This window comes from Calidris pugnax, unplaced genomic scaffold, assembly GCF_001431845.1.
Source record: "Calidris pugnax isolate Ruff unplaced genomic scaffold, ASM143184v1 scaffold247, whole genome shotgun sequence".
Classification (NCBI taxonomy): domain Eukaryota; kingdom Metazoa; phylum Chordata; class Aves; order Charadriiformes; family Scolopacidae; genus Calidris; species Calidris pugnax.
In genome coordinates, this window is record NW_015090980.1 from 2515026 (window position 1) to 2540125 (window position 25100).

The window sequence follows — 25100 nt, forward strand, 5'->3', positions numbered from 1 at the left end:
TTTCATTATAAATTTATCTTTTTGAATCATTAATGTACCAGAGTGGTTTATCTTCTTAACATTTTCTAGACACCTGGAAAGTGTTAAAAGATCATGCACTGTCAAAATCAAGTCCATAAAAATCCATTTCATTTCACAGCTCTGTAAAAGTTACAGTGATTTTAAAATGACAAGAGAACAGTAAGAGACTCCTAGAACAAAGAGTTAAATAGCTTTCTCATTAAATTAGGGCGGAAGTAGACAATTTGAAGATTTCAAAGACATATTATGCTTAAAAAAAAAAACAATAATAATGGGTAACTGCATGAAGTAACTTTTTCCCACAATGTAAGTGTTGAGTCGAGACAGCATTAACCTGCCCAGGAAAGGACCCTACGCTTCTGTGAAGAGACAGACCAGTCTCCCACCACTCACTGCAGCGCTTCGTTCTCATGTCCTACTTCTAGGGGGAAATTCTAGCAGGTAACACGTTATGAATGCCTCACATTTCATACATTCATCCCTGAAGAAACACAACAGACCAGCCGGATGGCTCAATCTTCCTTCACTTCCGTCAGGTGTACCTTTAGCTTATTTGTAACTCCCAGCATTTTTCAAGAGAGTTCCTGCCCGGCACCACCTCTCACAACCAGAGGACCCTGCCCAAGCCCAACCCAAACAACTCCAAGTCATGTCCTTCTCAGGTGGGGACCAAAATTGTTGTTGCTTCTGGAACCAAGGGGCCAAACCCACGAACTGTGGACTCTGGAGTAACCCTGAGAGCTCCTTTTCAAGTCCATCAGCGGCTCTGACCACACGAGCTGCACAACTGCCTGCTCCCGTTGTAAGGTATGACAAAATACTACACAGGTGAAATAGGTGGAACTAAAGCAACAGTGTGTCTATAGTACCATGATTTTGATCACTGAAATAGTCTCCTGCTGTTCTGGTAGGTCAGGAAAAACTGACAGACCAGATTGGTTTCTGTCAGAATCGACAGCTGAGCAACGCCAGAGATTGAGTTTTGATGAACAGCAACTCTATAATAAAATATCTTGTTAGATATAAGGCAGACTAATTTCAAGTTTGGAATCCAGTAGACAGGCAAAATTCATTGTTACTTTATCCACTGACATTACTGGTTTAGCTAGTTTTGTGTAGCCTTTAGTTTATTTCATCTTTAGCTTCTTCTAGCACGAAAATGAAACTGTTTGATCAGCACAGACGCTTCTATTTGCACATGAAATGTGTGTAAAGTTACAGCATAAAAAACTGAAATTTTCCTGGCTGTGGAGAGTCCATCCTTCCTCCTCTTGCCTAACAGTTGGAGGATTTCTGGATTTAAAAATAGCTGTCTCTCCCCCCAGGCTTTCCTAGGAGAGGAGGGGTTATCACCACCAGCAGCTTATTGCACGGTTGTAGCATCACGTTTCAGGGAGAGCAGCCCCTGACCCTGTCCCAGAAGGGGACCGGCGCCGGAGGAGCAGAGACCGCTCTCCTGGGTCTCTGCCCACTGCAAAGCTCTGCTCTCCACGTTCCATCATCCTTCCTCTGGTCGTGCCAATATATACAGGGTTTTCTGGGTTTGCTTTTTGAATTTCAGGTAAAACGGAGCAATCCAAACATTACATTGAGGTCCCAATATAAATCTGTTTTTTTTAAACGCTAACCTACATTATTTGGAGAACCAGTAGCAGTAAGCACGTGCTGTATCCAGGTAACAGCAGCTCTCTGCAGCCTGGATTCGCAGTGTCTCTCTGTGCATTTTAGGGTGTGTAATCCCCAAGTACACGGGGAAAGTGTCTGTAGATTTTACCTTACTACTCTCAGCCGTGAATATGTCCTCAGTCTCCAGCTCAGGATCTTCCTTGAGGATGGCATCTACTGCAACATCTCACAAGACTTCAGCTGCACACACCAGCGTTTACAAAGTAAAGCCGTCATTCAGTTGCTGAAGCAGCGGTACCAGCTTAGCTCCAGCACTCACCCTGAGAAGGTGACCCCCTGCAGCTCCAGAAAATCAGATACTGTCACCTTTTTTCCGTGTCTCTTAAAAAGAAGGAGCCTGAAAGCAGCTGGTGATACTACACAGTGTGGGGTTATCAGTGAAATAATGCCAATATTTGACACAACCTGAAAGACCTGAAATAATCCGTAAAACTCAGAGTATATTATTCTTATAGCTCAATTTAAATTAGGTAAGAGCGAGCTGTGGTTTCACCTTCAATAGCAGCATGTAATACATAGAAAATAAAAGACCGGTATGTCAATGAGTTAAGCCCAGCTATCACATAACATTCCAAGATGCTTACCTTTAACCCTTTTCACTTAAGTTTCAGAAGCTTTAGGTAGACATGAGGTGGTCACAAAACTTCTGGAGGCAGTTTGGTGTTCTTCATCTCATGCATTAGTACTTCAAAGTGTTCTGCAGTAACAGGGTAGTTCCAGCGACCAGTAACACTTGAGCAGCCACCTCAGTTGTGTTTTCAGTGGACTTAATGCTACAGTTTGATATGAGGCTTTGTCAGAGCGGTCCCTCTTCCTAGCAGGTATGAGTGGGACAAAGCACAAGCTCCAAGGCAATTCTCTTGTTAGTAATTAGGCTTTCTATGTTAGTGCAATACTTCAGGAAAACCTTTAATTCTGTGCTCTTTCCATTCTAAGGAAGTAGACTTTTAGTATTAATTTGATCTGTCCTCTAGTTCCAAGGTATGGCACGTTATCTGTTCTGTCATATTTAATACATTCATTAAGGTTATATAGCAAATGCGTGGTTTAGTGCTATCCCATGTCTTTGAAAAGGCATAACCAATTAGAAATCATTTCTTAAAGCAAAAACATTCACAGCTGAAAAATGCACTGAACACAATAGAAAAAAAATAATAAATCACCATAACTGTATTCCATTAACCTTTCACTTTCTAATGTGTTCAAATAAAAATAACCTTAAGGAAACAGTTACACTTTATGGAGAACTAGTGTGCAGTCTTCATTCTCCTTGAAGAGATTGGACATCACTGGGTCATCTTTGGCCTGTACATTCTTCAAATAATAGTTTACTATCTTGCCATCCAGTTTGTACTGGTGAGGAATGCTTTCGTAGGGTTTCAGATCGAGGTCCAGGACAGAAACAGAAAAGGTGAATCTTGATTTGGACGTTAGTACCACAGGTCTTTGCTCCGAGCTGGAAAACAAAAGCACATCGCACCCCTGAGCCCCCGAAGGTAACCTTTTTCATTTGTGTATCCCCAGGCCCCCACAGAACTGACTCTAGTGTCTATCTTATAACTTTCATCAGGCCTCAGAAAATAAGCTTCAGCTACTGTAGCCTTTAGGAAACCGCAGCTCCAGCTGAACCAGTCTTAAAGTGACTTTGCTGGCGCCTCTTCCAGTCATTTTCCTTACAGCTTCCACACAGCTTTAGTCAAAACGCTCTTATAGTTACTGTGTCTGTGTCTTTAGTAAATCAAAGCTGTTTCATGGTGGTTTGCACACAAAGCAACAGCCTTATTAACTACCAGACACAGAAAGAATCACTGAAACTCCTACTTTAGGTTCCAAGTAATACAAATTGAGTATCAGAACCAGTGTCCCAGCACACTGAAGGATGGAGGACTTCCTGCTCTGCCACCCATTGCTCGACTCGTCTCCATTGTGAACTTTTCACTCAAGAACTGCAGGGTAAAGGCAGAAAACAAGATTTTCTAAAAATAGCAAGGCTTTGGTAGAGCAAACTCCCCTGGGTAAGAGCAGGGAATTAGTGCTGACACGAGTCAAAAGGGGTCATATTGTGGGAAAGCCTCCTGCCTGACTGTGAAATACTTCACCTCTGGATTATTGCCTTGGATTTACTGATACGCGCTTAAGAAAGACTTCTGTTCTCTAATTAGGGGGTTAAAGGCAACTCATCTTGAAAAACCTCTCAGAAAAACTGAACCTAGTTAAAACCACGTACATCTACTATGAACAGTGAATTCAAAGTTCAAGAAAGAATAAGTATAAAAATCTTAATGTTTTTTATCAACCTACAACTTTTCAGAAATAAACACTTGTCCTAAATCAGAACTCCATGTTATTGATACATTCTCAGCCAAATATTTGGGGACACCTCTCCCCCCCCAAAGCCTACATTTGTAAACAGTTACTTGAATGGCCTGAACTGTGCAAACGCATGGTCAGTTTCCCAACGCGCGGGCGTCATTCACAAAGAGCCTCTTACCATTCGTCCTGCAGACAGGGCGAGAGGGCGATCATGATGGAGCAGTCTTTAGCAGTCATGGCTATTCTGTACTGCTGCACCTGGACAACAGACAAGTAACATCAATCTTCCATTCTATTTGTGTTTGCCTTTAGTAAAAAATACTGTTCTAAAGAACGAGGCATTAGTACACTCAGTATATTGGTACTTTAAGAGCTGGCAATTCTCTCTATAACAGATGGTTAGCAGGAGACAAGTGGTTTTACAGCATCCTGTCCAAGGCTTATATTTATTTTCTACAGATACTTTTCTTGAAGGCCAAAACAGCACCAGGTCAGGCAAATGCTTCCTCAGTCTAGAAGGGAAATAACCAGCTTTATTCTTCTCTCAAGGACTGGTGCTGAACACGTTTGTTTTTCACTGCTTCTGCTACAAAGATACACCCTGGCACAATTAAGCACTTTAACCATGCAGACCTCTGACAGCGGTGATGCTAACACACATCCATCCATTTCCAGGTGTTTATTAAAACTGACAGACTAAATAAGCTTCAACAACATGCACAGGAAAAGTACCTTTGTTAATGCAAACGCTACTGTCCCGTCATCTTCAGTTGAAAGATCTAGCAGCTTCTCGTAAAACGCTTCATTGTAAGGTCCATCTATCTGTAACGTACTTCTAAATAAATTTTAAAAGAAGATTTACAGACAGCCACGATGGTTTGCAGTGAGCTCTTTCTTCAGCAGCCCAGATACACAGAGCAGAACAAATGAACAGTAACACCAATAAACACAGCAACTGGTTAATACTCAGAGATCTAACACCATGACTGTCCCCATTGTTCTCATATCGCTTAAGATACGCTGTTTAGGGTTTGGCGTTGCCTTTTTTTTTAAAGATAAATTATTCTTAATCCATTGCCCCCTGTGTGTCACTGCAAGAACGGTATTTTTTTTTTGCAAAAATTGATAAGACTCAAAATTTGTATCACTTTCCAGGAGCTCCCAGAAGTCTTGCTGAAAATATTGGGGGTAAGCTCTTCTCTGACAAGGCCCTGCTGTCCCCAGCTGCACAATGTGCACTAACACGGGGGTGGTTATTTGGCCTCTTTAAATACCTGAACTCCTGCTGAAAACCTGAACCCGTAACAGCAGGGTTTGTGGCCACAACACTACGCAGATGGAAGAATACATTTTCAAGTAATTTAATGTATAAATATACAAGTAAGCCACACTGCAAATGGTTTAAACAGAACTTAAGGCCAACCCGGGGCCCATAAGAGAGATAACCCTTCAGCTCCAGCGGGTGAAGCCGGAGCGCCCTCCTGTGAGCAACGGCAGAACTGCCGGCACGTTACAGCCCCAGACAGCCCAGTCAAGGCTTTTTAGAGCAATTATAATTACAACTAATAAGCTTCATTTAAGAACAAGTGTAGCAGCTTGCAATGCCTGGTATTTCTTCACCAGGCAAGAAATACCACAAGATAAAAACTGTTGTGCCTCAAGTACAGTGTGATAACTTGTGTTAGTGACACAACGAGGGCGGGCTGGGCAGGAGCAGGTACCGGGCGCCTCTGTAAGGTCTGGCAGGCACAGGCTGATTGATTGCTGCTGAGTAGAAAGGGCAGGTTGCACAGAGGCCCATGTAGACTTGAGAATGACTGTAAGAATGTCATTATTACTGCAGACATAGTCCTAGCTCTGGGGGTACCGAAGGCAGGTCACTGCATCTGTCCTCAAATATATAACCCTCCACTGCTAAGGAGGGTTCTTCTCTACTCTGTTGTGAACTTCCCATACTTTAAAAGTCATGTCAGAATGACTGATATTGAAACTTTTAACAATAAAATTAATCTTTTACATTATCCGGCATTTCAAGTTAGAAAATCAGACATTCAACATTTCAATGTTAGAAATTCTAACATTTCAAGTTAGAAATTCAGCAGGTGCAGTCCCATGAGGGCAGGCTGTATGCGACATAACAGGAGAGAACAGACGGTGTGTCCGCAGAGAGCCAGCCCGGGCTGCACACCCACCCACCCACCACTGAACAGGAGAGCCATCACGTCTTACCTCTCTTCTGGGAACTCCTCTAAGTACTGTTCAACTCTACTGTACAAAGGATAGAGACCTTCGATATCCAGCATGTCAAGCATCTGAGCCTGAAGGGTTTTATAAAGGAGACAACCCCTCGGTAAGCCAGAGCTTTCCAATTTATGTTTACCTAGAAAAAAATGTATTTTCAAATAAGGCAGCCATGAGTGTCTCATTTCACCATCACACGCTTGTTCACAAAACAAATTCAAATACTCCTTAGACCAATCACCGGAGAAAAACCACCCAAAACAAACCCCTTTGGTTTCCAAACACTGATGTGCCAGGTGCATGTACTCATGGCACATTTAAACAGCCCGTATTTGACTGCAGAATAAAACACCTGGTACACAACTCTGCTCAAAAAATCCCCCACCCCACACGCTTCCATTGCAATCTACTTGTTTGAGTCTACATTAGAAATTTTTCACATGCATTTGGAGCCACCAGAAATTCACTTTCAGCAGCATGAACTGTTAGCAGAAAGACATTTAACATTTCAGATATTGGATCTTCTTAATATAGTATGAAAGGGCTTGTATTTGCTATCATTTCTGTAAGAGAGCTCTTTCTCCACACAATATAACAAAACCAACCAGCAGTGAAAAAGATCCTCCTCAAATCAGAGCAAGAAACAGGCTGTTTGTATAATACTGTGTCTTTACCAGAAATGGAGCAGCAGGAAAGCAAAGGAGCTACAGGCTCGCTGGCGGGGGCTGGCGGGGGAGCGGGGAAAGGCAAGAAGCAGGTGCCAGTGACAAACCAACCAAAGCAGCCAGACTTCATCACATACAACATAAAAATTCCCCATTCCTCTGAAACACCTATGATGGTTACCAGCTCAAACTGGTGGGTTTTTTTCTATTTTTCCTCTACTACGTTCTGAATTTATTTTTATCCCTGTCCTTAGGGACAAAAGTGCTAAAAGTGCTCACTACAAGGTCACATTGAAAACAATTATCTAATGGTTATGCAGCTCAGAACTCATCTTTATAACGTGACTCTATTTATGAGACTCCATTGTTTCCCTTCTCACACTGGTATTAAACAGCAAATGAGGGGCAAAGATCTGAATCGCTACGTGATTAACAATTAATTATTGACAGTGCTCAAAAAATGAACTCTTACCATTTCTTACTAGCTCCTTATTAAAAGCACTTGCTTCACAGTAGCTTCTTCCTTGTGAAATGGGAACTGTCTTCATGTCACCTGCCCTGCAGGCGTCAGTACTACTTAGTAGCGTCATGGTTATAACATGGATTAGTTCTTTAATAATTGTCCTTGTACAGTGTGGTCCATTGACCAACCCATTGGAAGGGAAGAAGAAAGGTTTTAAGTGACGAGCGAGTTCGTTCCAGTCAGAGACACAGTCCTGGTCATCTTTACAGCCATAAATTAGTTCTCCATTCTGCAAATGAGAAAAAAAAAAATATATTTAGGCACTTCATGAAATCCAGTTATTTGTAATTAGTTAATAAAGCATCAGATTTGAAGACACACAAGCACAGAAAAGCATGTAACAGTCTGCATACAAATACACACATTCTTACAAATTTGCCCTCAAGTTTAATCAGATACCAAAGGTGACAACCTTTGTGTTAGGACAAAAAAAAAAAAAAAGCCCAATTAAGTCAAATGCTACTTTCCTAACTCAATCAACTATAAGTAATCAGAGTTAGAGCAGTGAAGTGATACTTAGCACATTTTCCTATCCCTTCTTTCTGAATAATGTCAGAGGTGAAAAAGCACCATGTAAAAAAAAACCTTCCTTTAAAATGCAAATTAGAAAACAAAAGGCTATTAATAAAAAAAAGGGGGGGACAGAAAAGGTGTGACAGTGACCTGTACGAATAGAACAAATAGAGGACAGTTCATACAAGTTTAAGTAATTCAAATAGTTCCTTTAATACTAGAAATAAGCTGTAAAGAATCTTATTTCCAAGAATTAATCTGAAAACCTGGACAAGCCATTAATATCATTAATATACAAGCTTTATATCTTCCACAGAAAAGGTTTTTTACTTCCTGAGTGGAACAACATGCTGTGCATTTGGCTTGAATGCTGCAACGTGCAAAATTCTCCTTCCTCCTGAAGAAGCAAAGTTTTTAAAACTTTGGTCACCTTTAATAGTCCTTTTCTATTACTGGTTCCTTGGCAATTCTTTCAGACTAAGTAGTTCTGGGAAATCACCACTTACCTGTCTGACTTGAAACCTAATTAAGAATTTTGCCGTTTTCCTCTTTTGGTGGGGTCCCTCAGTGATGGTGCTGATTAGGTAGGTTTGAAACAGGGTCTTGACTGTTCAGATGCTTGTCATTTTGTTTTGCAAGTCAAATTGTTTAAAAGCCAAGGCAAAAAAAAGCCAGTAGAGAGATTTGACTGTTTACCTTAAATATTTTCAAGTTGTTCTGCGCCTCCTGTAATAAGCTCTTCAAAGCAAAGTGCATTCTCTGTTTATTTCTAGGGGAAAAAAACATGCAAGAATGTTTTATCATAGCCTTTAGATGTTTACACCCCTACCTGGAGGGCTCTACGGAATCAGAACTGGGCACCTGACCTGACCACACCTATTAAAAGCACATTATTCAGGCTGAAGTCACTGCAAAGACAAAGTGACCATTCGCAATTAGAACTTCAAATCCAAGTAAACTAAACAGCTCTTCGGTTTAATGTTATGTAGCAAAAGGCACTGATACATTAATAAGCAACTCTGATTCCTGAAATAGGTGTGAAGAGGTATATAGCACCAAAAATAATTCCCCATAAAAGTCAGACAAGCAGGCATTCATTATCCCAAATACTACAGTGAAAGTCAAAGTAACCTGAGAAAGAAATCAGTAACAGATTTTTTGGGAAAATACAGAATAAAGGCACACACTTCCTTACCCTGAGAAGAGATCCAATGGGCAATATTTACTTGGTCGCTTCCATTTTCCGTTCGCTACCTGTTGAAAACCCACACCAAAGCTGTTAACCACCTTCTGGAATAACCACTCTCAGTCACTTTAACAGTCAGGTGTGTGGCACTAACACCCTGTCTTCAGAACTCCTATGACATTGAAAAGCTTCTGAAGGTACAATTCAGGACTATTAGGGGTTTTCCTCGTTGTATTTAGCTCAAGTCACTCGAATTGCGTTCACAAATGGAAAGCAAGGAGGAAGGTCACGTTAAATTACAGTAAGGCACAGTTATACTATTTCAGATACAAAATGGACCTTAATCAAATTAATTCTGTGTGTGTCACCTGCTGTTCTAAGTTATGGAAAGCCACCATGCGTTTGGTGAGCTGTACTTGGAAGGAAGTTTGACAACTGGAGTTTACCCAGTCAATAGTCCTGAAAGACTAATCTTGTATTTCTTTGCTTCCAGCTTCCCACCAAACTTGTTCCATCTCTCACCAGGCAGATTCACACCCCGCAACTCAGAGGAGTATCCGCCTACTGCCTTTAGTCACATCAGAGATTTAAGCAACAACACACCAGTTTCAACGGGAAAGCAGGACCGGAATAGCAAATAAAGCCTGGGGTGGTCCAAGAGAAGCAGGATGACTACTGAGAAAAGAAATTACCTTTAGATGCTGATGCATACAGTAACGACACACCTTGTGCTTTATCTCCTGTGAAACATGGCTGGAAAAAGGAATGAAGCCACACTTTGGCTAAAACAAACAAACACAAGATTATAATTGTATTACTTTATAGAAATATAAGAGCATACAGTATGCAAATCTCTCTAGCTAAACGAAAATTTAAAATAAATTTTAAAAGCCCCCCAAAAAGTCAACATCCAACACTTAAAAGCTTAATATATGTCCCTATGTACTATTCTCAATTATTTTAGGGTCCTCACTTAAGAATTAAGGACACACAAAACTGCTGTGGCCTACAAAAGGCCTAGTAACACCTGGGAATTTCCCAAGTTTTGAAAGATCGGGAACTGGAAGAGGGAGGAGGAAGGAGGCTATTTCATCCTGTGGGTCACAGTGAAAGCAGTGAGCTCGCCTTATCCCACTGCTGCCTTCCTGTGAAACTGCTCTGGTCAATATGTGCTTAAAAAATGCAAACAAGAGCCCCAGCAGGATCTTCTCCTATTCCATACCTTAATCTCTATGCAGAGGATTGGCCGGTGCTCCACAAAACGATAGGTCTGCAGCCTGGTCAGGTTAGGAAGGCACATTGCATAACCACTGAGAGTGTCCATATCTTTATCACAGCGAGACTCTGGGGAAAACGGGGAGAAAAACAACACAAACAAGAACATGAGCTGTGTAGGTCTTTATTTTACTCTGTAGTTACCTTGTTCACCAGGTGGGGGAGCGGGAACAAACTCAGGATACAGCTCAGCAGGCTTTAGCCAATTATCCACCTGCATAAAGCTGCCCCCCCTTACACTATCAAGACATTTTCAGTTTCCTCCAAACTGCTACAGTCACATAGAGTGCCTCAGGACCTGCTTTAACGGCTGGTTTCCAGCTCATCCCCAGAAAGATGTCAGGGAGAGGCCTGAAATAAGCAGTTGGCTGACAACAGGTAAGAGATGACTGTATTCCAAGAGGTGATCTCATGTTTGCTTACTGAAACGGCACGAACTGCCACCCCTCAGCCCGGTCAGGAATATCGTAAGCTGTTCAGGAGAAAGCACACATCTCAACAGAACCTGCAAGGGGCTTCACTGAACTCCTTAGTCTGTACGTAGCGTTTAAAACATTTGCCCAAGGTTTGAGATCAAGATACGTGTAATTAAAAACAGAAGTGGTGAGAAGCAATCACCTGAAGAAGCACATCTCAATGGGAACTAGCCTCTTCCTAACTGTTTCACTGCTTACAGCAAAATAATAGGTGAAAAGGAACATAGAAGGAACAAAAGTTACCTTCCTCCTCCTCACAAGCTCACAACTTTCATTTCCTCTGCTATAACCACCCTTTAGAAAGAGCATTTTTGAATACAGTCCAGATTAACAGCCCTGAGAAGAAATAAAGTAGCAAAATGGCCTCAGACTAAGATTAAAGAGGCATCACACAGATAAACGCCTTTAAATAACCTCCCTCCCAATGCATCCTTTGGGGAAAGGTAACAGGACAGAGAAAGTCTGCAAGATTTTCATTTAGTAAGAACATACACTCCTGGATTTTCAGATACCTGTTACTAAAGAGACATACAGGATACACATGCTTAGTTACAGCTTCCATTGCTAAGAAAAATGTCCATTCTGAAAAATATATTGCAATAGGAAAAAAAAATTGCCTCAGAAACAGCAAGAAATACACTTGTACGGCTCCTCACAACCATATTTCTTCTCTAAAGAGATGCCCACAAACTGCAGATGCACAAAATCTAACTTTAAGAAATAAAACTAATTTCTATGATTTACGTCTATCAGAGTATCATCAATTTTGTAGCTTTTATTACACACTATTTACTTTCCTTCCTAGTTCCAAAGTGCCAGAAACTGTTTCTGAAAAAGATGAGGACAACTCAGCAATCATGTGTGTCCTGTGCTACTATATGTAAATTAATTCCTTTTTTTCTTGGATCAAAGGCATCAAAGTACTGGCTACAGTTACCAAAGAATTTAATACCACATTTTTCTTCAAGGAATTCTGCTAAAGCAGGAGTTTCTGGTGATTCTCAAGAACACTTGAGAACAGAAGATGAACACACCATGAGGGACATCTTCTCGTTACCCATTGTAGAGCCGACCCCTTACTGTACTTTTAGCCGTACGTGAAGAGCGATGTCCCCAAGTGCTGCTGACTAAGAATGACGACACCGAATTTCTGTAGAGCTTCACTTCACACTGACTGCGTCAGCGATTGCCAAACTTCCAGTCTTGCAGCACGTTCCGAAAGGTTTCACAAGGTCAGTGCACCCTTTACCTCGCACACTTGTCCCTGCCCAGGGCACCAGAACAGCCCACTTGCACTTCCCTGCCGGGCAGGGACCCCAGAGCACCAAGGCAGAGCCGGGAGAGATCAAGCACAGCCCCGCATCCCGGGGCTGCTCATTAAACTTTGAGGGCAGAATTAACAAACACGAGCTTACAGAGGATGCTTTTTCTCAATCTGATCCAGCTAGTATCAGATGCAACTTATAATTCTAGCAGATTCCTGTTTTTTCTCAACAAATTTTCAACCTGTCATGGTCTAAATATCAAAAAAAGTTTCTTCATATTCTGAGGTCTGATGCTTTTTGACTGTATAATCGAAGCAAAACACTTTACAGCTTGAAGAAAGCCCCCTTTTTAATGCTCCCCCCAGCACTCACCTGGCCTCTCTGGCTGAATTTTCGAACAGAGCTGTCTTACAAAGTCTAAAGGCAGTTGAATAATTTCCTATTAAAAAAAAATAAAAGAATTATTTCAGCACAAAAATTAATAGCCAGTTTGGGGGTCTTAACACAGGATACCAAAGTTCAGTGGATGTTAACAACAGTGTACTAATCACACACTCAGCAGCTTCTCCCTCTGATTTACTGCCTATATGAGGACCTATAGCTGCAATCACAGGCAATATTTACTCCACTATGAAACCCAAAAACTAATTTAAATAAATGCAGGAGAAATAGCATTTTCAGTTGAAGTTCGACGCACATAAAGAAACCTGCAGCATTTTGTCTTTTTCACAAATTAAGAAGTCCCTTTTTGTTCTGTCCCATGTCTCACATCCCACCCTTCCAGGGCAGAGTCGTGTAACTCAAGTTCCAGCAGCAGGTGTGACTTTTCCACCCAGGTGTCTGCTGTTCTGTTCAGTGGATCTGGCCCTGCAGAACAACCTGAGTGGCAAGGAACAAGGTTACCTCTGAGCCCACAGAAACCTGGACAGCTCACATGAACCAGGTTTCTCCCATTGTTCTGCAATTAGTCTAAAAATCTCTCTTGCACATACCCCTCACCTTATGCAGGGCAAAGAAATAACCTCTCTTCTCATGAGTGGCTTGAAATAGCTCAGACCGCAGAGTACAATCCAATCGCCTCATCAGCACAGAGCAGGATCTTTGTTCCGATCCAAATGCTTTTTGTGCGTGTGTGTTGCTCGAAAACATCTGCAAACCCTGTTAATGCCTTTTACTGGCATTCAGTGTTCCCCAAAACGCTTCAGTGTTTACGGTACATAAGCCATTTATTTGAAGAATAAAAATTTTACCCCATGGTGAACATAGTTCTCCCCGAAGAACTGCTTCATGACATGTTTTCCAAAGTCTACGATGTTTTGCAGATGGTGTAGTATTTCCTCAGAAGTCTGGAAGACAGAAACGTGGTAGTTTAACTAGGAAATAATGATAAACACCACTTGAGAACGCATACACATACTAGTCAATGATTTAGCAAAGTACCTTAATTGCTCTGCAGAGTTTGGTAGGTCAGTGCACCATGAAATTGAACAGACACATGAAATGCACTACATTTTTTTCCCTACTGCTGTCTGAGAGGCTGGGATAACCAGGGAAACGGTCAGAAGAGATGATTATTCTTAGATCCCAGGGGGAAAAAAACAGAGAAAATGAAAGAGGTGGAAGATGGGGAGATTACTCAAGATCTACTCTGTCTTTGACCATTGTTCTTAAAACAGGTCAAAGAATGGCAATAGTCAAATGAGGTGCAGAGCGTGCCTTCTCACCAACAGGTAAAATGCAGGAGAGACTTTCAGTGCTATAAAATACTTCACCTGGAGATTTTGGAGAGCATGGCCACAAAGACTGAGCCACGTAACAAACCTCTGCATGAACAGGTACAGAATTTGCTGAATCCTGCTCCAGACAATGAAAAATCTGACTATAATATCATCTTCCCTTAATTTTATGTTATGTGTCTATAAGGAAACACAAATATTCTTCTACAAGACATAAATGCCAAGCTGGATAGAGAAGAAGCTAAAGGAGTACTGGAAGCCAGGCAGCATCATTGACAGAGGCAGCAGAGCAGCCTGACAACAACATCACCCCGTTCCCAGCCTGCTCGGGTTCTCTGCACAGTATTTTGCTGTTACAACAGACAATCTCCAAGCTCCTGTGTCCTTTTGCAACACACAGCTTTTCTGGAAAAACACTGCTTTGCCTACCACTGTACACTATAAAGCACTGAACCACACGGATTTACTGCTGGGATGGAGTAACTGGAGAAAGAGAAAATGCAACACTCCTGTCCAAGTTAGAAAATCAGAGAGGAAAAATAACACGAGCAGGAGGAAATAAAATAAACAGAGCAGAGTAAGAGAAAATAAAATGCTAGAAGGACAACACTGACCTAATGATAAAGCCTAGAGAAAGGAGGAAAAATCATGCCCAACACAAAATAAAAATGTTCATAGGGAAAAGGAGATTGTTGCTAACCAAGCAATCTTTCTTTGTTTTATAATACCTACATAAAAGGTAGGGTTTTTTCCCCACTGGAAGGGTTTGTTACCTAACAAACTTACACAAGGTGTGTGGGACTAAGAAAGATCCGTTTGTTACTGTAAGGCAGGTCTGCTAAGATAACAAACCAAGTTTAATATTCTTCCTCTAGTGGGATTCATTTTCCAGACTGAAGCAGCAACACACAATACTGCAACACGCAACGCTGCTTTACAGGAAGAAAAGTCACTACAGTAACACACATTCCCTCACACTTATTTCAGTAACGTACAGCACTACACACTGTTACTTCAGCATGCAAAGCACCAACCAAAAAACCCAATCCTTCAGGGCAAGGAGGAAAAGTACAGTTTTTCCAAAGCACTGACACAGCATCTCCATCACTCGATAAAGGCCAGGACAGCACTTATTCTTTAAAGTGCTTGGCATATTGTATGTGGAGCTGTTTCTCGGAACGGCTCTCCCTGAATCCTTTTAAGAGAGCCAAAATAAGCTTGGAGTCTCTTCACAACAGGCAATCTTCCACTGCCTGAGTCTTAGAGCAAAACACACGCTATGACGCCTGAATAACTTTCTCAATTGCAGTCATTTGGTCTAAAGAAGTGCATTTAAGAACAAATAATTAATAGGCAACATGATGTGTGCGCAGGCCACCCACGCGGGTACGGCAGAGGGATATTTCACAGCAGCGTTGCTCAGTCTGTGCTTCCAGGAAGGGCAGTGCCCCATCAGCAGCACTGAACGCCCCCAGGCCCAGGGGAGGGAGCTGGACCAGAGGGCAGAGGAGAGCCCGGCTGGGGAACCCCTGCTCCCCCTCTGATTCCCACCCTGAGCAACCACAAACACCGCCTCCACCTGCCCGCTGGGGTCAGCTGTTTGTGCTGGGGAAGAAATCGCTTTGCAGAGGGGAAACCCCCCAGCAATTTAAAACAGTTCTAGCAAGTATCTTCCTCACCTGGTGAAGTGGGAAACAGCAATTCTGAGCACATACTATAGCAAAAACTTCCATTTATATATTGATTTCTGCCCTTTTAATGACAACCCTTTCTTTAACTTACTCACCAAATTCTGAATAGTGAGAATGAATGTTACATTACCTCACACAGTGACAGAAATCTCAACTAATTCCCACTTACAGAGTAGTCTGACCTGGTTTGCTGGTGTACACAGTACCCATGGGCTTTTTGTTTATTTGTTCGTTTTTTAATATGCGTGTACACACACACACAGATCGGGAAATAGTTATTTCAGATAATCGGGATATTCACTGCTGCTACTACTACAAGGGAAGACTCACCTGTGAGAAAGATCAACACAACTTTAAAACTACAAATCAAGCTTATGACACCCGCTCACCTCCTTTTAAGAGCAAGTGCATTTGATATACTGCAAACAAGAAACAAAAAACAACTAACAGGCTACTGGAGCATCACCTTTCAACATTAAAAAAACACCAAGACGAAAAGCTTTTGAAGGACCCATCATTACTGCCAGCCCATTTAGCAAAACACTGAAACCCATTAAATAGGTGCTATGCAACAAAAAGGCAAAAGTTTGATTTGTGCAGAAGACTTGTACAGTAAAATCAGCCATATGCAATTAAAATCACTCCACGAGTCCTGACACTTGACTTTCTCCTCAAGAAATCTAAGTCCCAGAGTTCCACTACTGATTATGACTATTCTTCACTAATTGTAACAATAACATCACCATTTGCAATAACACCCCCTTGTTTAACTGCTACATTATCTAGTCCCAAATTCACAACCAAACACTGTAAATACGAAGTAGCGTCTGGACTTCTTCGCCTTTTCCAAAGGAGTTAAGCAACAGAGACTGAGACGCAGCCGTCCACGCGAGAATTTCTCTATGAGTCTTACTAGAAAATATTTTCCTTCAACTGCTTCTTTCAGAGTTGTTTACACTGGTTGAGCTACAATTCATGCACATGTATATAACACTTTATATCCTAATTCATCTTGCACTAGTCAGGAATACAGATTACACCTAAAAAGCATTCTCTGCTCTACAGCTGTCACGTTGCTATGTCCAAGTTTGTCCCAAAACTCAAAGTCTTCAGGACTTGTTTACATATCTAAAGATAAAATATTTAGTCTTCCATTCTGATCCAAGAAAAAGTCACCCTTTAAAAAAAAAAATATCCATCACCAGAATAATTAAATATATTCAAGTTAATGAAGCTTCTATTTAGAGAACAAAGCCAAAAGGAATTGTGTGTCACAAGTCAGATCCAGAACACTAAAGCTGGCCACAAACCAGCGCTCCTCAAAATGCAACACTTCTACATGTAACAGGGCTTGTTCTGGTAGCCTGCTGCTTAAAAGGGTCTCAGAGCTACACTCCACCACTGCCTGTATCCACAAGCAGCCTTTTTGCTGTTACAACAGGCAAGAAGAAAAGCCTGTCTGTCTGGGACAACTCGGAATGGAAGTTTTGTTAACAGTTTCTAATAAGCAAACTCCTGGTGCTTGATCAGGCACAGCCCCCAGGAACACCTACTGCCATCTATCCCTACGGTAGGATTCCGAGCAATTTTACTAATCTGATTACACAGGAAAAAAAAACATTCAAGAACCCGAGCAGTGTTCAAATAGTAACAGAACACCATGCCCAGGAGATTTTTTTCCTTATGCTTCACTAGCCTAATCCAAAAAGCTGTGTGCATGCAAAGCAGTCAACAGAGGTATTATCAGCTTCAATGCTGTGGTAGGAAACTGTGAAAAGTCACTTCCTAGCTTCCTTCGCAACTTCGTCATATTTTATCAATTTTTTTTAAAAACAATGACTATGCAACAATCTCTTTGGCCTTACCAAAAAAAAAAAAAAAAAAAAGGAAAATTAAAAAAAATCTAGTATTCAATGTTTTGTTTTCTTAAAAGAACGGCAATAGACTGACTTTTTACTTAGATGTGTGGTCTAATTCTCCCCTGCTATATTAAAAATTGAGATAGGCACTGTTTGCCCTTCTTCCAGTCTGCTGGGTTCCTCCCTGTTCTCGTAAAAAACTCTAAACATCGTTATCTTGGAGTACTACAGAAGCACAAGATACAGTTTTGAACTCCTGCCACTGTAAGCAGATCAAAAACTTACTTGAATCACACTTTAGTTTTACCAGACCTTTTTTCAAGTAAAATCATAGCAGAAAGGCCACCAAATAACTCATGGGTTTTACCTTCCTCTGTTCTACTTCAGAAACTTCTCTTTTATCCCTTGTTAAACTCGATGCATTTCACATTCATCTTGCCAACTTAAAGCAAAACACCCTTCCTATATATTTACTTTACATTTTATCCTTGTTTCTTTTTTTCTAAAATTAAGCACTTTCCCCCAGCTCTCAGTAGAGCCGTAATGCTTTTTTTATTTCCTTCTCATAAGGTTCTCTATAAGAACCTTACAAAGCTGTGGCTCAGAAGCTGCCGTAACTCAAGCCGTTGCCTCTGTCTCTCGGGTAACTCACCCCAGTGACTACTCCCCAGAAACTGAACTGCCTGACTCTTGTGCTCTCTTTCCCCTCCTCCCATCTTGGAACACTCTGTTGACACTTCACTTTTACCCTTCACCTTTGATTCTTGATCATTTTTTATGTTAAATCTAAGGTAACTCCCAGTTCCTTCTCGAGGAGCAAAAACAGTCCACCAGTTTCTTGGACTGTGGCAGGTGTCCCACCGCGGTTTGTTTCAACAGACACTAAAATCCCTCACTGACAAAGGCTATTCTGTGAATAATTCACGTCTCTCGCAGTTTCATGGCGTTTTAGTGACTGAATGAGTAGTCAACAGCAGACCTGTATCAGGACACCAGTGCTGTGCTGATCCTCTTGTCCCACCTAGCAACAGCCAGGAAAACTGTCATTTCTCCCTCAGCATCACCACGCTCCCCTACGTGATACACCAACACATTGTCCGTTGCCACAGCTCTCCTTACAGGAAGCCAAACCTTCTACGCACTGCGACCTTACAGTCTGTCCCGCACAAAGGCCTTGGTATCAGCACATCTTAGTAGTCTCAGTCACGTAAGGAGACCTCAGATTTCCTCCCCTTGCCAGAACTCCCCAAACACAGGCACATTTCATAGCATCCCCTTATTCTTACTCCTGTCAGTCACAGTTTGTTCACAGGTTTCCTGTTTCTCCTCAGACCAGTTTTATTAGCTTACCTCGGGGGGGGGAGGTTGTGTAATCAACAGCACACCTTGAATCTTACCTTATTCTGGTTTGGGGGGAACTTCAAAAACCGCAGCACCACGCAGCGCTGAAGAAAAATAGGAAAGAAGATTATTTCATTAGTATTTAAGTATATCATAATTTCTGAACAGCACAATTGTCTGATTCCCTGATCTACAACATCTGAGAAATCGGGGGGGAGGGAAGGGAGGAAAGCCAAACAGCCATTTTAGATGTTTATTTCACTCAACTTGAAATCAAATATATCAACGTCTGTTCCCAGATTTGCCATCACTTTCACAAGGCAGCCACTCTGTGCTTCCAGTGTAACTGGGGAAATACTCCCTTACCTCACAGCACTGCTCTGAAAAATCTGGTAAAACACAGTATCAAACAAACAACAAAAAAAAAAACAAACAGAAAAACACCCTGCCAGTTTTGCGCCAAAGGTCTTGGGGGAAAACAAAAAAAGGAAGACCCACTTAGATATGACCTACCAACAGTATCTGCACAGCATTACAAAATATTAAGGAGACACTTCTCACTTACCAGTAGTAGCTACACAGCTCTACTTACAAATGCTAAAACCTGCTACTTCTAAACTTCCAAAAAGTAAACTTGTAACATGAGGACAAACGCAGAAGGTTTCCAAATACTTTACCTAAGAAAACCCCAACAAACAAAACAAACACACACTAATTTTTGTAATTTTTACAATTTCTATCAACTTTGGTAATAACAATTCAAAAACCTTCATATTTTCAAAGAACACAAATTCTGAAATCTTCCTCAGCTTTTCAAGAGTTCAAATAAAAATATTTTGTAGGTGTCCTAAGTAAATTAGGCTTCTCTCCTTAAACCTATTGAGTGTCTTCCATCGCAGAAGTCACCTGAAGTATCTTTCTCTCAATAAATTGCTTGAAATCCCAATCTCTTGCTGAAATCTCTTGTACCATTACACTTGGTAAATAAATTTTGATATTAAAACCAAATGTTGCCATAGTGTTAAGGAACCTGCAGCCTTACTAAGCGAGGCAGCACATAGCCCTGCCTCAGATTAGTCAGTCTGAGTATCTGATCCTCAAGATATTTACTCCCACTGACGTACCTCAGCCTGTTCAGGTAAGATGTGGATAAAAAGAATTGGGCACCACAGCAGGTAGAGGCAAACAGCGGTTTTCTGGAGTCATCTCTTAGTCAGCCAGTGTCTCCAGGTAGACCTTACCAAGACACACCAAAAAGGGCAACAATCTATTTAAAGCACTACCAAAAGAGTGCTAACACTCAGATTCCCTGACAAAGATAATGCAGACAAAATGTCATAGTCACACTTCAGGTTTATGGAATCTAAGCTTTTTCCCTACCAAATGACTTGACATTAAAAAATCTCCCGTAGCATGACAGCACCAGATAGATTCCATATTTCAGGGCTGCGAGCTGCCTCTGGACAGCGCTGAGTGGGAGAGTGCTGCAGTTATCTTTAATTACCAACATGCAGAGAAAAAGCAGGAGGAGAAAAGTAAAACAGATGACAATGTGTAATCCAAAATACTAACAAAACAAGATCCACATTCAGACATTGCTAGTGAAATGCAGAAACAGCCCCTTCGATATCTAAAAAGTCTCAAGTCAGCATAAATCTCATAGTTCACCAGCATCTGGAAAACACTCTCAGGTAAAAGGGCAGTTTGCTGAATTTTGATTCAACTTCTCCTGCAAGATCTGAACAGCAGGAGCGTTACAACAACAACATGAACGCTAATTATAAACATAAAATTATACAAGGCTGCTGGGTGACAACTCTTTCTCCCAGTATGACCTACCCATGGATACAGAGCTCAGGTCTGATGAGCCTGTTACGCTCTGTGTATCAGTGTGTTATTTTTACAGCATTTCAACTGTTTGGATCCCTTGCTTTAAATATTCATAAACAAGTGGATCGGAGATGAAGGGATCTGATCATCACTTCTCATCAATTCAGTCACTTGATTCTATAGTATTTTCAAGGGTGTTGTTATGTTTATCTATTACTCAGTTCCCAGCCAACAAGCTTACAACAATGGCTCTGGAAAATTCAATTGTTCTCACAGGACTCACTACAGTATTTTTTCATTACCAAATCATTTCTGAAGAGCCATGCCAGGACAAAATGACCAAAACTATATATGGCAAAAGAAGAACACACTGCTTCTCTAAAGATGTCAAAAGGAAACAGAAAACAGAGCAAAGTTCAAACAAAACTTTTCATTCACAGATGCACTTCAACCAGTCAGCCCCCACTGTGTCTCAGTAAGGCTATTAAATTATCGGAGTTTAAAAAAAAACACAAAAAACCCAAACCAAAACACGAAACAAAACAAAAAAATCCAACCAAACAAAAACACACACCAAAATAACCTTCAATTTTTATTTTTCAGAGGGAAGTTCTCATATAGATCCCTTTGTGCAATTCAATGCACAGTAACACAAATATACTGCCACAGTACAAAGGTTAATCCACCAGATGTCAAAGATGGCACCTGCTCCAGAATTATTACCACCAAAAATATTGGTCCATGTTTTCCACGCTATTGCACTACTGATTCACTTGACTGGTTCTTTACTTGGAAATACTGTGGGTGTTGTTACCATCAGGTTTTTTTGTCAGTTATCTTAAATGCTGTAGATTTTTTTATATTTACAGATTGAATATCAAAGATGTACCATGCTTATCTGCCTGCAAATGAATGGCCCAGATCCAGAAGAGAACAGATTTATTTCAGAATCAGATCAACTAGATCCTAATGCTCCGTAAATTTCATTCTCTACCTGCACCTCTAAGTAAGCCCTTCCACTGCTCAACACCACTTCCACCAATGCACTACCACCATCAAAGTGTTTAGTTAATTGGATAATAGTCCCATACAAAAAGATGAAAAAAAACCCAGGCAGCAAAATGAAGCAGAGGAAAAAAAAAAGGAACAATGCATGGAGGTAGACAAGTGTAACACATGAAACGTTAAGAGGCTTCACATCTTTAGGAGCAGCGAGACAAGCCAGAAAAACAGTTGAAAAGAATTCTGTCTACAGTTTGTTTTTTTTTAAAGCCAGTGGCCCTCTCTGTGCAACTTTGTTCAAAAGACTAACAATTAAAAACAAAACAAAACAAAACAAAAAAACAAACCAACAAAATCTAACCTGACTGCTCTTACTCTCCAAATAAAGAATTACAGTGTAACTCACATGAGAGTACAGCAGTGCAATAACAGATAACGAACATCCAGGACCATATGAGGGCTGTAACAAAAAACATTTCCAATTGGTACAGAAAACTCAAAACAAATTCTGGCAACAAGGATATTGAAACTTGTGTCTCTCAAAACACAGTCACAGCGGCTCAGCTGCCGAGATGATGTAACGGGGACCCTATGTCCTGGAGAAGCACTATCTCAAGCCACCGCGTTTTGAGACTCCAGCCTTAAGCTTAAGGTCCCACCAAGAACAGCAAACCCGTCTTTAGCACCCTTATCGTGAAACAATTGTTTGGGTTAAACCATAGCTCAGAGTTAATGGTTGCCAATAAGGAGACAAGAAGCTGTGGGAGGGGAGCAACAAGGTACTCAAAGAAGTCACTGGCATCAGAGAAACACACCGATCCCCACACACAACTCCTGTCTTAACCCACCTTGGGAAAAAATAGTTTGCCAGTCTTAGTCCCCAGGAAGGTTATCCACAAGAATTTTTTCTTCTCCAAAACAGTTACTACAGCTATTATTTTAATCTTACCTAGTGAAATCCAAAACCCAAGTAATCCTTAGCAGTTAGGCCAAAATATGACTGGCGTCAATCCAGGTACTTTGGATTAGGCAGTAGCATTAAGAAACCAGCATAAAAGCTTGCATTCATTTCTTTATAGCTTGGTGCTTGATATTAGCTTTATAGTCTTCCTAAAAGTCTTCTAAACTTCATTGTCATAAGGTAAAGCTACCATGCATGCCCCCTGAACTGCAGTCTTCACAAGTTAAACATGTTTATGGCAAATTTATAATCTTGATATTCCTCTTCAGAGAAAAACCTCCTTTGTATCACTGACCGTTTTTTCAGGTTTCTATATCTTACTACATTATTAACAAAATCTGCTACAGAGCTGGTGCCACTGAAACACAACAAGAAAATTTGTATAAAAACAAGCTCAAATGCTAATAACATTATTTAGAAGTACAGAAAGATGTGTATTTTCCTTCTGCTGTTACCACCTCAGCTCACATGGTTTTAAAATAAGCTTCTGTATGAAAATATGAAGAATTAGCTTGTCCAAACACAAAGCCTGGGAAACATCACTTCAGCTTCTGCTTTTCCAAATAAGCAGGTTCATGTCCTTTGTTATTACTCTATTATTATTCTGAACAGCATGTGTTAAGTGTTTTTGTCCAGAGGCAAAGTGTTACTCTACCATCTAGTTCTGCAGCTGCAAAAGATTCTTGTCTGGTTGATGACCAATGTGTGTTCGCATACGCACAATCCACCCGCAGAAACCAAGGCACTTTGGGAAGTCCCAAAAGGAAATCCACTCCTCTTCCCACCCCCCTCATCTCCCTCACTCCACAGCATCTCATAAATTGTGGTATCTGAAAACTCATGAGTATTTTTGTAAGTGCTATACACAATTTTACATCACAAACTTGCCCACCTGTCCACTAGAATCTGCTGTCAATACATTTATTTTGACAAGGCAGTCAATATACTGCAGAACAAGAAAACCCACATTTGTTTTGAAGTTGTCCATTTATATGTCACAAGCTTCCTATCGTAAACAACATGAGGGAAAACACTCTCAAAGACCAGTAACAAATCTTTCCCTGCAATTATTACTATACTGTCTGTTGCAACTAATTACACACACCGACGACGACTACTGCCTACGGAGATGAAGATACAAAGTCGATTACTTTTAGACAGAACAGTGCCTGAAAAAGTTCTTGAATTTTATTTTTATACAATAAAAACTGGTTGTTTAATCCATTGTCTTTGGCTGAAGCTAAAGAGCCATCAAGAGCTTAGCAAACACAGCTCTAAGTTTGCCAAACCTTCTACCACCACTGGAGCTATTCAGCCCAACCTAATCGCAGTGGATTTACGACAGTGTACAATAATGACACCTACAAAAGTGCATTCTATCTAAATTTCAATCAAAGGGAGGGACAGGAGTTAAATTACACCAAACTTCTATTCAAGCCCTACTTGAACACAGTGATGTGCAAATGCTAATAATGACAGTTTCAATGGTACTAAGTATGAGCTACAGAACTATTTTGCTGATACTAAGCTATTTCTGCAGTAGCACATTGGAGCTGCACGCAGTATATGCCAACTAAAAAAATTATTCTGACATTTTTTACTCCAAATTTGCACTCCACAACCCTTTCAATTCAATTGCCAGTTTGAGGGATTTAAACAGAAAACAACGGTTTTCTAGTCAGAAAATATGATTTCTGGGAAGGAGGCGAACAGACAAAGAATTGTCATCTTCACATCTCATAAAAGCTGGACAGAGGAGAGTTCCTTCTTCTGAGAACTAATAAAACCCAGTAAAAACACAGCCACCACGCTGCCCAGGCACTTCAACCAAAGCTTACCTTTATGATACCCAACACAAGACATTCTTAAAGGTCTCCTCACTCAGGGTGTCAGCGTGCTGTGCAACGGGGAGGGATGGGGGAGATGAAAACAAGCTAAGCACTGGAAAAATTTGCAGCTTTTGAATGAAGTACACGGAGCAATATTGCATGTAAGTGTTGTTTTCCAACCCAGTTTTGTTCTGTATAAGGTGGATTCAATCACACAAAACAAAGTGAGGAAAGCTACATTTCCTGCCAGCATAGAGGAAGTTTAGCAATTGCTCAAAGTGCAAGGAACCATTCAAAAAATGGGAACAACACTCTTTTACTGAGCATAGGAGTCCCTTAGGAACAATCTTTTTATTTCTTTACATGAATAAAGAATTTCTGACATAGCCCCTGGCTTGACACCATTCAATATCTTAAACCATTATTTGGAAGCAAACATCACCACAACACTTGTTTTCTTTAGCACAGAGCTCATGGCTTGCATCAGACTTCAGGTAATCATTCAGCTATTTTTCCTGTTTGCTTATGATCTCGATTCCCGTGATAGTTAAGCACTAACTCAGGTTTCACTTTATAGCTGAGCTTTGTATAACCCTGCAATACACAGATGGTACCGATTCCAGAGGAATTTTATGATTGCACTAGCCATGAGAAAGAAATGTTTGCCCTTCAGCTAAGCCACCTAAT

At 40.9% G+C, this 25100-nt stretch overlaps 1 protein-coding gene across 1 annotated transcript in view; it reads right to left on the reverse strand.

The window, feature by feature from the left end:
• Positions 1–2567: 2567 nt before the first annotated feature.
• IPPK (inositol 1,3,4,5,6-pentakisphosphate 2-kinase) overlaps positions 2568–25100 on the reverse strand; it is a 55692-nt gene continuing 33159 nt past the window's right edge. The window contains exons 4-15 of the mRNA XM_014953489.1: positions 18848–18895; positions 13415–13510; positions 12537–12603; positions 10371–10492; positions 9841–9930; positions 9158–9216; positions 8659–8731; positions 7399–7678; positions 6250–6400; positions 4753–4855; positions 4199–4278; positions 2568–3163 (exon numbers count right to left, since the gene is read on the reverse strand). Of these exons, the coding sequence (XP_014808975.1) occupies positions 2938–3163; positions 4199–4278; positions 4753–4855; positions 6250–6400; positions 7399–7678; positions 8659–8731; positions 9158–9216; positions 9841–9930; positions 10371–10492; positions 12537–12603; positions 13415–13510; positions 18848–18895 (1395 nt within the window). The 3' untranslated portion in view covers positions 2568–2937. The remainder of the gene's footprint in view (positions 3164–4198; positions 4279–4752; positions 4856–6249; positions 6401–7398; positions 7679–8658; positions 8732–9157; positions 9217–9840; positions 9931–10370; positions 10493–12536; positions 12604–13414; positions 13511–18847; positions 18896–25100) is intronic.